The following is a 14,142-nucleotide window of genomic DNA, read 5'->3' as shown; positions in this document are numbered from 1 at the left end:
TGTTAGAGGTAGGCCTAGCTGTGACCCAGCCTAACACTATTATATGGAGGTCTAGGTAGGATATACAATGTTAGAGGTAGGCCTAGCTGTGACCCAGCCTAACACTATTATATGGAGGTCTAGGTAGGATATACAATGTTAGAGGAAGGCCTAGCTGTGACCCAGCCTAACACTATTATATGGAGGTCTAGGTAGGATATACAATGTTAGAGGTAGGCCTAGCTGTGACCCAGCCTAACACTATTATATGGAGGTCTAGGTAGGATATACAATGTTAGAGGTAGGCCTAGCTGTGACCCAGCCTAACACTATTATATGGAGGTCTAGGTAGGATACACAATGTTAGAGGTAGGCCTAGCTGTGAACCAGCCTAACACTATTATATGGAGGTTTAGACAGGATATACAATGTTAGAGGAAGGCCTAGCTGTGACCCAGCCTAACACTATTATATGGAGGTTTAGGCAGGATATGCAATGTTAGAGGTAGGCCTAGCTGTGACTCAGCCTAACACTATTATATGGAGGTCTAGGTAGGATATACAATGTTAGAGGTGGGCCTAGCTGTGACCCAGCCTAACACTATTATATGGAGGTTTAGGCAGGATATACAATGTTAGAGGTAGGCCTAGCTGTGACCCAGCCTAACACTATTATATGGAGGTCTAGGTAGGATATACAATGTTAGAGGTAGGCCTAGCTGTGATTCAGCCTAACACTATTATATGGAGGTCTAGGTAGGATATACAATGTTAGAGGTAGGCCTAGCTGTGACCTAGCCTAACACTATTATATGGAGGTCTAGGTAGGATACACAATGTTAGAGGTAGGCCTAGCTGTGACTCAGCCTAACACTATTATATGGAGGTCTAGGTAGGATACACAATGTTAGAGGTAGGCCTAGCTGTGACCCAGCCTAACACTATTATATGGAGGTTTAGGTAGGATACACAATGTTAGAGGTAGGCCTAGCTGTGAACCAGCCTAACACTATTATATGGAGGTCTAGGCAGGATATACAATGTTAGAGGTAGGCCTAGCTGTGACCCAGCCTAACACTATTATATGGAGGTTTAGGCAGGATATGCAATGTTAGAGGTAGGCCTAGCTGTGACCCAGCCTAACACTATTATATGGAGGTCTAGGTAGGATACACAATGTTAGAGGTAGGCCTAGCTGTGAACCAGCCTAACACTATTATATGGAGGTCTAGGCAGGATATACAATGTTAGAGGTAGGCCTAGCTGTGACCCAGCCTAACACTATTATATGGAGGTCTAGGCAGGATATACAATGTTAGAGGTAGGCCTAGCTGTGACCCAGCCTAACACTATTATATGGAGGTCTAGGTAGGATATACAATGTTAGAGGTAGGCCTAGCTGTGACCCAGCCTAACACTATTATATGGAGGTCTAGGCAGGATATACAATGTTAGAGGTAGGCCTAGCTGTGACCCAGCCTAACACTATTATATGGAGGTCTAGGTAGGATATGCAATGTTAGAGGTAGGCCTAGCTGTGACCCAGCCTAACACTATTATATGGAGGTCTAGGCAGGATATACAATGTTAGAGGTAGGCCTAGCTGTGACCCAGCCTAACACTATTATATGGAGGTCTAGGTAGGATATGCAATGTTAGAGGTAGGCCTAGCTGTGACCCAGCCTAACACTATTATATGGAGGTCTAGGCAGGATATACAATGTTAGAGGTAGGCCTATCTGTGACTCAGCCTAACACTATTATATGGAGGTCTAGGCAGGATATACAATGTTAGAGGTAGGCCTAGCTGTGACCCAGCCTAACACTATTATATGGAGGTCTAGGTAGGATATGCAATGTTAGAGGTAGGCCTAGCTGTGACCCAGCCTAACACTATTATATGGAGGTCTAGGCAGGATATACAATGTTAGAGGTAGGCCTAGCTGTGACCCAGCCTAACACTATTATATGGAGGTCTAGGCAGGATGTACAATGTTAGAGGTAGGCCTAGCTGTGACTCAGCCTAACACTATTATATGGAGGTCTAGGTAGGATATACAATGTTAGAGGTAGGCCTAGCTGTGACCCAGCCTAACACTATTATATGGAGGTCTAGGTAGGATATACAATGTTAGAGGTAGGCCTAGCTGTGACCCAGCCTAACACTATTATATGGAGGCCTAGGCAGGATATACAATGTTAGAGGTAGGCCTAGCTGTGACCCAGCCTAACACTATTATATGGAGGTCTAGGCAGGATATACAATGTTAGAGGTAGGCCTAACTGTGACCCAGCCTAACACTATTATATGGAGATCTAGGCAGGATATACAATATTAGAGGTAGGCCTATCTGTGACCCAGCCTAACACTATTATATGGAGGTCTAGGCAGGATATACAATGTTAGAGGTAGACCTAGCTGTGACCCAGCCTAACACTATTATATGGAGGTCTAGGCAGGATATACAATGTTAGAGGTAGGCCTAGCTGTGACCCAGCCTAACACTATTATATGGAGGCCTAGGCAGGATATACAATGTTAGAGGTAGGCCTAGCTGTGACCCAGCCTAACACTATTATATGGAGGTCTAGGCAGGATATACAATGTTAGAGGTAGGCCTAGGTGTGACCCAGCCTAACACTATTATATGGAGGTCTAGGCAGGATATACAATGTTATAGGTAGGCCTAGCTGTGACCCAGCCTAACACTATTATATGGAGGCCTAGGCAGGATATACAATGTTAGAGGTAGGCCTAGCTGTGACCCAGCCTAACACTATTATATGGAGGCCTAGGCAGGATATACAATGTTAGAGGTAGGCCTAGCTGTGACCCAGCCTAACACTATTATATGGAGGCCTAGGCAGGATATACAATGTTAGAGGTAGGCCTAGCTGTGACCCAGCCTAACACTATTATATGGAGGTCTAGGCAGGATATACAATGTTAGAGGTAGGCCTAGCTGTGACCCAGCCTAACACTATTATATGGAGGTCTAGGCAGGATATACAATGTTAGAGGTAGGCCTAGCTGTGACCCAGCCTAACAGTATTATATGGAGGTCTAGGCAGGGTATACAATGTTAGAGGAAGGCCTAGCTGTGACCCAGCCTAACACTATTATATGGAGGTCTAGGCAGGATATACAATGTTAGAGGTAGGCCTAGCTGTGACCCAGCCTAACACTATTATATGGATATCTAGGCAGGATATACAATGTTAGAGGTAGGCCTAGCTGTGACCCAGCCTAACACTATTATATGGAGGTCTAGACAGGATATACAATGTTAGAGGTAGGCCTATCTGTGACCCAGCCTAACACTATTATATGGAGGTCTAGGCAGGATATACAGTGTTAGAGGTAGGCCTAGCTGTGACCCAGCCTAACACTATTATATGGAGGCCTAGGCAGGATATGCAATGTTAGAGGTAGGCCTAGCTGTGACCCAGCCTAACACTATTATATGGAGGCCTAGGCAGGATATGCAATGTTAGAGGTAGGCCTAGCTGTGACCCAGCCTAACACTATTATATGGAGGCCTAGGCAGGATATACAATGTTAGAGGTAGGCCTAGCTGTGACCCAGCCTAACACTATTATATGGAGGCCTAGGCAGGATATACAATGTTAGAGGTAGGCCTAGCTGTGACCCAGCCTAACACTATTATATGGAGGCCTAGGCAGGATATACAATGTTAGAGGTAGGCCTAGCTGTGACCCAGCCTAACACTATTATGTGGAGGCCTAGGCAGGATAAACAATGTTAGAGGTAGGCCTAACTGTGACCCCGCCTAACACTACTATATGGAGGCCTAGGCAGGATATACAATGTTAGAGGTAGGCCTAACTGTGACCCAGCCTAACACTATTATATGGAGGCCTAGGCAGGATATACAATGTTAGAGGTAGGCCTAGCTGTGACCCAGCCTAACACTATTATAGGGAGGCCTAGGCAGGATATACAATGTTAGAGGTAGGCCTAGCTGTGACCCAGCCTAACACTATTATATGGAGGCCTAGGCAGGATATACCATGTTAGAGGTAGGCCTAGCTGTGACCCAGCCTAACATTATTATATGGAGGCCTAGGCAGGATATACAATGTTAGAGGTAGGCCTAGCTGTGACCCCGCCTAACACTATTATATGGAGGCCTAGGCAGGATATGCAATGTTAGAGGTAGGCCTAGCTGTGACCCAGCCTAACACTATTATATGGAGGCCTAGGCAGGATATGCAATGTTAGAGGTAGGCCTAGCTGTGACCCAGCCTAACACTATTATATGGAGGCCTAGGCAGGATATGCAATGTTAGAGGTAGGCCTAGCTGTGACCCAGCCTAACACTATTATATGGAGGCCTAGGCAGGATATACAATGTTAGAGGTAGGCCTAGCTGTGACCCAGCCTAACACTATTATATGGAGGCCTAGGCAGGATATACAATGTTAGAGGTAGGCCTAGCTGTGACCCAGCCTAACACTATTATATGGAGGCCTAGGCAGGATATACAATGTTAGAGGTAGGCCTAGCTGTGACCCAGCCTAACACTATTATATGGAGGCCTAGGCAGGATATATAATGTTAGAGGTAGGCCTATCTTTGAGCCGTACAAACACTATTACATAATAGACTTATCTGGGAGGCCTATTCAGGATATGCTAAAAATGTTTGAGATAGGCCTATCTGGGACCTACACCAACAATATTACATGAGAGCCTACGAAGGATTGGCTAATGTTAAGGAGGTAGGCCTACTTGGGACTCACACTATCCAAATTTGCTAACAATGCTATAGAGGTAGGCCTATCTGGGATGGAGGCCTAGGCAGCATTTGCTAGCAATGTTAGAAGTAGGCTTATCTAGAACCTATGCTAAAGGTGTATGTAGTAAGCTATATAGGCTTTGCTAATATTAAATTAGGCCTATTTGGGACCTGCTAACAATCGCGACATGAGTAGGTCTACTGAGGGCATGATAACATGTCACCATATGACAGGTTAGGCCTAGCAAGAGCCCAAGAACATGTTATCATGCCAGGGTTAGGCCTAGCCTAACCCTGGCTCTGAGAAGAGGCTTATAAGAACAGGCTTATACAGGCTTTGCTGCTAATGCAGGCACAAGAGTAGGCCTAACTGTTTCTAAGTCATAAAAGTGAGAAGTGAGGATAGGCTTATCTGGGACATGGTGCTACTGTTAATAAGGGTAGGCCTCTGTTGGACAGTGCTAATAGGAGTAGGCCTACTCAGTACCTGATTGATAGTAGTAAGCTTATTTGGGAACCACTAACAATAGCAGGGAGAGGCCTATCAATGGGGCCAGTCAAATATATATCAACAGGATTTAGGCCTATGCAGAATCTGCTAACAATAGCAAAACAGGATAGGAAGGCCTATTAAAATTCTGCTAATGATAGTGCAGGGTTATATAGGCCTATTAGGGTTATGTTAAAAATAACTGATTAAATAGGAGGGACAAACAGATGGATAAACGGGAAAAACGGGAAAAACGGGAAAAACAGTAAAAGAAAGAAAAAACAGAAAAAAAGGAAGAACAGGCAAAACAGAAATAAATGGTAAAAGGAAAAAACAAACAGGAGGAATAACGGAAAAAATGAATAAACAGGGGAAAAAACAGAGGAAAAACGGAAAAAAATAGGGAAACAACAGGAAAAAATAAAAGAGAGCAAAAAAACAGAAAAAAGCGGAAAAAACTAAAACAGGAAAAACGGAAAAGATAAAAAAAAAACAGGAAACAGAAATACCGGGAGAAAAAAAAACAGAAAAACGAAAAAAATTAAAACCCATAAAAGAGTAATAAACCAGATTTTCAAAATTCTGGTTTATAAATAAACCAGATTATCAAAATTCTGGTTTATAAATAAACCAGATTATCAAAATTCTGGTTTATAAATAAACCAGATTATCAAAATTCTGGTTTATAAATAAACCAGATTATCAAAATTCTGGTTTATAAATAAACCAGATTATCAAAATTCTGGTTTATAAATAAACCAGATTATCAAAATTCTGGTTTATAAATAAACCAGATTATCAAAATTCTGGTTTATAAATAAACCAGATTATCAAAATTCTGGTTTATGAGTGATCTTAAACTATATCATAAAACAGTCATAAAAACCACTTAGATCCTTACCTGAAAAACCATTCTGTGGTTTATAAAACACAGCCTACATAGGCCTATATGAGCATCAGTATTTAATAAGACAAAGCTGCCTAGATAGGCCTAAATGAGTGTTCAAAATATAAAACACTGCCTATATAGGCCTCATTTAAAATGTTTAATAAAATATAAAACCTAAATAGGCCTAAGTCAGTGATTTGTCAATGAAAATAGCAACTATAATAATATAACGTAGTTATACCTAAATATTAATAATATAACATAGTTATACCTAAATATTGATAATATAACGTAGTTATACCTAAATAATATAACGTAGTTATACCTAAATATTGATAATATAACGTAGTTATACCTAAATATTGATAATATAACGTAGTTATACCTAAATATTGATAATATAACGTAGTTATACCTAAATATTGATAATATAACGTAGTTATACCTAAATATTGATAATATAACGTAGTTATACCTAAATATTGATAATATAACGTAGTTATACCTAAATATTGATAATATAACGTAGTTATACCTAAATAATATAACGTAGTTATACCTAAATATTAATAATATAACGTAGTTATACCTAAATATTAATAATATAACGTAGTTATACCTAAATATTAATAATATAACGTAGTTATACCTAAATATTAATAATATAACGTAGTTATACCTAAATAATATAACGTAGTTATACCTAAATAATATAACGTAGTTATACCTAAATATTAATAATATAACGTAGTTATATGTATATACTAATAATTTAATATAGTAATACCTAAATACACAGTCAATTTAACTCTGTTATGCCTAAATTTTTGCTTGACATTTTAACAGTTATCCCTCACTTTACTGAATGTATACACAGTGTATGTACACTGAGAAGTATACAGTTGGCATTCAGCCTTAATGACCCTGGTGTAGTAGATAGAATTTAAACCCCATTAACCAACCAACCAGTCTTAATGACCATGATGTAGTAGATAGAATTTAAACCCCAGTAACCAACCAACCATAATAACCCTGGTGTAATAGATAGAATTTAAACCCATTAACCAACCAACCAGTCTTAATGACCTTGGTGTAATAGGCTTTAAGCCCTATTAATCAACCAGTCTTAATGACCCTTGCGTTGTAGATAGACCCTAAACTCCATTAACCAACCAGTGTAAATGAACCTGGTGTAGCAGATAGACTTCAACCCCACTAACCAACCAGTCATTTAGACTGGTTGGTTAGTGGTGTAGTAGACAGACTTTAAACCTCATTAAACCAATCATACAAATTCTAAACTTCCTCTAGACCTACCACAAGCCTATATCAACATCTAAATTACTTAGAGGCACATCTAAACCTGCCCTTGAGACACTGACATATTTGAAAACACAAAACATCGTGTTTACAGTTTTTCAAAAGAGTTTAAAGGAAGTCAGTAGGCAAGAGAAGAGAGAATATTGGAACCAGGCGGAGCGGGCGCTGAGGGTAACTCACCTATTCCTTTCTGCTGGAGCATCTCTAAGAGCTTTTTAATACTCTCATCTCTAGCTGCTAGAGTCTGCTTCTGTGTCTCTATTCTCAGCTCTAGTTCCTGAAAATAGAGGAGATCATTAGTGTAGTAGGAAAGAGAATAAGAATGAGATATATATAGAGAGAGAGAGAGGGAGAGAGAGAGAGAGAGAGAGAGAGAGAGAGAGAGAGAGTGAGAGAGTGAGAGAGTGAGAGAGAGAGAGTGAGAGAGAGAGAGAGATTTTTTCAAACATCAGCTAAAAATATTAACCAAATTATCTCATTTACTGCAAAAGAAGGTAATTTACAATAAAATTTAAGAGTTTACAATAGAATTTACAATAGAATTTACAATCTATACTTTACAATAGATTTTCCAATACAATCTGAATGATTTAGTCAATATTGGGCTGAAAATAGTTCATTCTATCACGAGTGTGAGATAAATCTATCGTAAGTGTGGGTTCAATCTATCGTAAGTGGAAGTTCTATCTATCGTAAGTGTGGGCTGAATATATCGTAAGTGTGGGCTTAACTAATGCATACAAATCACAATACTCTGAGAACACACGCAATTCACAACTAACCCACAATATCAGGATTGGAACCAGCCACAACTAACCCACAATATCAGGATTGGAACAAGCCACAACTAACCCACAATATCAAGACTGGAACAAGCCACAACTAACCCACAATATCAGGACTGGAACAAGCCACAACTAACCCACAATATCAGGACTGGAACAAGCCACAACTAACCCACAATATCAGGGCTGGAACAAGCCACAACCCACAATATCAGGACTGGAACAAGCCACAACTAACCCACAATATCAGGACTGGAACAAGCCACAACTAACCCACAATATCAGGACTGGAACAAGCCACAACTAACCCACAATATCAAGACTGGAACAAGCCACAACTAACCCACAATATCAGGACTGGAACAAGCCACAACTAACCAACAATACCATGACTAAAACAATTCAAAACTAACCCACAATATCAGGACTGGAACAAGCCACAACTAACCCACAATATCAGGACTGGAACAAGCCACAACTAACCCACAATATCAGGACTGGAACAAGCCACAACTAACCCACAATATCAAGACTGGAACAAGCCACAAATAACCCACAATACCATGACTAAAACAATTCAAAACTAACCCACAATATCAGGACTGGAACAAGCCACAACTAACCCACAATATCAGGTTTGAAACAAGCCACAACTAACCCACAATATCAGGACTGGAACAAGCCACAACTAACCCACAATATCAGGACTGGAACAAGCCACAACTAACCCACAATATCAAGATTGGAACAAGCCACAACTAACCCACAATACCATGACTAAAACAATTCAAAACTAACCCACATTATCAGGACTGGAACAAGCCACAACTAACCCACAATATCAGGACTGGAACAAGCCACAACTAACCCACAATATCAGGACTGGAACAAGCCACAACTAACCCACAATATCAGGACTGGAACAAGCCACAACTAACCCACAATATCAGGACTGGAACAAGCCACAACTAACCCACAACATCAGGACTGCAACAAGCCACAACTAACCCACAATATCAGGACTGGAACAAGCCACAACTAACCCACAATATCAGGACTGCAACAAGCCACAACTAACCCACAATATCAGGACTGGAACAAGCCACAAATAACCCACAATACCATGACTAAAACAATTCAAAACTAACCCACAATATCAGGACTGGAACAAGCCACAACTAACCCACAATATCAGGACTGGAACAAGCCACAACTAACCCACAATATCAAGACTGGAACAAGCCACAACTAACCCACAATACCATGACTAAAACAATTCAAAACTAACCCACAATATCAGGACTAGAACAAGCCGCAACTAACCCACAATATCAGGACTGGAACAAGCCACAACTAACCCACAATATCAGGACTGGAAAAAGCCACAACTAACCCACAATATCAAGACTGGAACAAGCCACAACTAACCCACAATATCAGGACTGGAACAAGCCACAACTAACCCACAATATCAAGACTGGAACAAGCCACAACTAACCCACAATACCATGACTAAAACAATTCAAAACTAACCCACAATATCAGGACTGGAACAAGCCACAACTAACCCACAATATCAGGACTGGAACAAGCCACAACTAACCCACAATATCAAGACTGGAACAAGCCACAACTAACCCACAATATCAGGACTGAAACAAGCCACAACTAACCCACAATATCAGGACTGGAACAAGCCACAACTAACCCACAATATCAGGACTGGAACAAGCCACAACTAACCCACAATATCAAAACTGGAACAAGCCACAACTAACCCACATCAGGACTGGAGCAAGCCACAACTAACCCACAATATCAAGACTGGAACAAGCCACAAATAACCCACAATACAATGACTAAAAATATTCAAAACTAACCCACAATATCAGGACTGGAACAAGCCACAACTAACCCACAATATCAGGACTGAAACAAGCCACAACTAACCCACAATATCAGGACTGGAACAAGCCACAACTAACCCACAATATCAGGACTGGAACACGCCACAACTAACCCACAATATCAAGACTGGAACAAGCCACAAATAACACACAATACCATGACTAAAAAATTCAAAACTAACCCACAATATCAGGACTGGAACAAGCCACAACTAACCCACAATATCAGGACTGAAACAAGCCACAACTAACCCACAATATCAGGACTGGAACAAGCCACAACTAACCCACAATATCAGGACTGGAACAAGCCACAACTAACCCACAATATCAAGACTGGAACAAGCCACAACTAACCCACAATATCAGGACTGGAACAAGCCAAAACTAACCCACAATATCAGGACTGGAACAAGCCACAACTCACCCACAATATCAAGACTGGAACAAGCCACAACCCACAATATCAGGACTGGAACAAGCCACAACTAACCCACAATATCAGGACTGGAACAAGCCACAACTAACCCACAATATCAGGACTGAAACAAGCCACAACTAACCCACAATATCAGGACTGGAACAAGCCACAACAAACCCACAATATCAGGACTGGAACAAGCCACAACTAACCCACAATATCAGGACTGAAACAAGCCACAACTAACCCACAATATCAGGACTGGAACAAGCCACAACTAACCCACAATATCAGGACTGGAACAAGCCACAACTAACCCACAATATCAGGGCTGAAACAAGCCACAACTAACTCACAATATCAGGACTGGAACAAGCAACAACTAACCCACAATATCAGGACTGGAACAAGCCACAACTAACCCACAATATCAGGACTGAAACAAGCCACAACTAACCCACAATATCAGGACTGGAACAAGCCACAACTAACCCACAATATCAGGACTGAAACAAGCCACAACTAACCCACAATATCAGGACTGGAACAAACCACAACTAACCCACAATATCAGGAATGGAACAAGCCACAACTAACCCACAATATCATGACTGAAACAAGCCACAACTAACCCAAAATATTAGGACTGGAACAAACCACAACTAACCCACAATATCAGGACTGGAACAAGCCACAACTAACCCACAATATCAGGACTGGAACAAGCCACAACTAACCCACAATATCAGGACTGAAACAAGCCACAACTAACCCACAATACCATGACTAAAACAATTCAAAACTAACCCACAATATCATGACTGGAACAAGCCACAACTAACCCACAATATCAAGACTGGAACAAGCCACAACTAACCCACAATATCAGGACTGGAACAAGCGACAACTAACCCACAATATCAGGACTGGAACAAGCCACAACTAACCCACAATATCAAGACTGGAACAAGCCACAACTAACCCACAATATCACAATATCAGGACTGGAACAAGCCACAACTAACCCACAATATCAGGACTGGAACAAGCCACAACTAACCCACAATATCAGGACTGGAACAAGCCACAACTAACCCACAATATCAGGACTGGAACAAGCCACAACTAACCCACAATATCAGGACTGGAACAAGCCACAACTAACCCACAATATCAGGACTGGAACAAGCCACAACTCACCAACAATATCAGGACAAGCCACAACTAACCAACAATATCAAGACTGGAACAAGCCACAACTAACCCACAATATCAAGACTGGAACAAGCCACAACCCACAATATCAGGACTGGAACAAGCCACAATAAACCCACAATATCAGGACTGGAACAAGCCACAACTAACCCACAATATCAGGATTGGAACAAGCTACAACTAACTCATAATATCAGGACTGGAACAAGCCACAACTAACCCACAATATCATGACTGGAACAAGCCACAACTAACCCACAATATCAGGACTGGAACAAGCCACAACTAACCCACAAAATCAGGACTGGAACAAGCCACAACTAACCCACAATATCAAGACTGGAACAAGCCACAACTAACCCACAATATCAGAACTGGAACAAGCCGCAACTAACCCACAATATCAGGACTGGAACAAGCCACAACTCACAATATCAAGACTGGAACAAGCCACAACTAACCCACAATATCAGAACTGGAACAAGCCACAACCCACAATATCAAGACTGGAACAAGCCACAACTAACCCACAATATCAAGATTGGAACAAGGCAAAACTAACCCACAATATCAGGACTGGAACAAGCCACAACTAACCCACAATATCAAGACTGGAACAAGCCACAACCCACAATATCAAGACTGGAACAAGCCACAACTAACCCACAATATCAAGATTGGAACAAACCACAACTAACCCACAATACCATGACTACAATAGTTCACAAATAACCCACAATATCAGGACTGGAACAAGCCACAACTAACCCACAATATCAGGACTGGAACAAGCCACAACTAACCCACAATATCAAGACTGGAACAAGCCACAACTAACCCACAATATCAGGACTGGAACAAGCCACAACTAACCCACAATATCAGGACTGGAACAAGCCACAACTAACCCACAATATCAGGACTGAAACAAGCCACAACTAACCCACAATATCAAAACTGGAACAAGCCACAACTAACCCACAATATCAGGACTGGAACAAGCCACAACTAACCCACATCAAGACTGGAACAAGCCACAACTAACCCACAATACCATGACTAAGACAATTCAAAACTAACCCTCAATATCAGGACTGGAACAAGCCACAACTAACTCACAATATCAGGACTGAAACAAGCCACAACTATCCCACAATATCAGGACTGGAACAAGCCACAACTAACCCACAATATCAGGACTGGAACAAGCCACAACTAACCCACAATATCAAGACTGGAACAAGCCACAACTAACCCACAATACCATGACTAAAACAATTCAAAACTAACCCACAATATCAGGACTGGAACAAGTCACAACTAACCCACAATATCAGGACTGAAACAAGCCACAACTAACCCACAATATCAGGACTGGAACAAGCCACAACTAACCCACAATAACAGGACTGGAACAAGCCACAACTAACCCACAATATCAAGACTGGAACAAGCCACAACTAACCCACAATATCAGGACTGGAACAAGCAACAACTAACCCACAATATCAAGACTGGAACAAGCCACAACTAACCCACAATATCAGGACTGGAACAAGCCACAACTAACCAACAATATCAGGACTGGAACAAGCCACAACAAGCCACAACTAACCGACAATATCAGGACTGGAACAAGCAACAACTAACCCACAATATCAAGACTGGAACAAGCCACAACTAACCCACAATATCAGGACTGGAACAAGCCACAACTAACCAACAATATCAGGACTGGAACAAGCCACAACTAACCCACAATATCAGGAATGAAACAAGCCACAACTAACCCACAATATCAGGACTGGAACAAGCCACAACTAACCCACAATATCAGGACTGGAACAAGCCACAACTAACCCACAATATCAAGACTGAAACAAGCCACAACTAACCCACAATATCAGGACTGGAACAAGCCACAACTAACCCACAATATCAGGACTGGAACAAGCCACAACTAACCCACAATATCAGGACTGGAACAAGCCACAACTAACCCACAATATCAGGACTGGAACAAGCCACAACTAACCCACAATATCAGGACTGGAACAAGCCACAACTAACCCACAATATCAGGACTGGAACAAGCCACAACTAACCCACAATATCAGGACTGGAACAAGCCACAACTAACCCACAATATCAGGACTGGAACAAGCCACAACTCAACCACAATATCAGGACTGGAACAAGCCACAACTAACCCACAATATCAGGACTGGAACAAGCCACAACTAACCCACAATATCAGGACTGGAACAAGCCACAACTAACCCACAATATCAGGACTGGAACAAGCCACAACTAACCCACAATATCAGGACTGGAACAAGCCACAACTAACCCACAATATCAGGACTGGAACAAGCCA

General features: G+C 41.5%; 1 protein-coding gene across 3 annotated transcripts in view; it reads right to left on the bottom strand.

The window, feature by feature from the left end:
* The window catches only part of LOC138851241 (outer dense fiber protein 2-like), a 182,455-nt gene that overhangs the window by 20,164 nt on the left and 148,149 nt on the right, over positions 1 to 14,142 (bottom strand). For all 3 annotated transcript variants that reach the window (XM_070080143.1, XM_070080142.1, XM_070080144.1), the window contains one exon: positions 7,618 to 7,714. In XM_070080143.1, coding sequence (XP_069936244.1) covers positions 7,618 to 7,714 — 97 coding nt within the window. The remainder of the gene's footprint in view (positions 1 to 7,617; positions 7,715 to 14,142) is intronic.

This window comes from Cherax quadricarinatus, unplaced genomic scaffold (genome assembly GCF_038502225.1).
Source record: "Cherax quadricarinatus isolate ZL_2023a unplaced genomic scaffold, ASM3850222v1 Contig171, whole genome shotgun sequence".
NCBI lineage: Eukaryota > Metazoa > Arthropoda > Malacostraca > Decapoda > Parastacidae > Cherax > Cherax quadricarinatus.
Note: the sequence above shows the minus strand (reverse complement) of the source record. Positions and strands in the feature narration are given on the sequence as shown.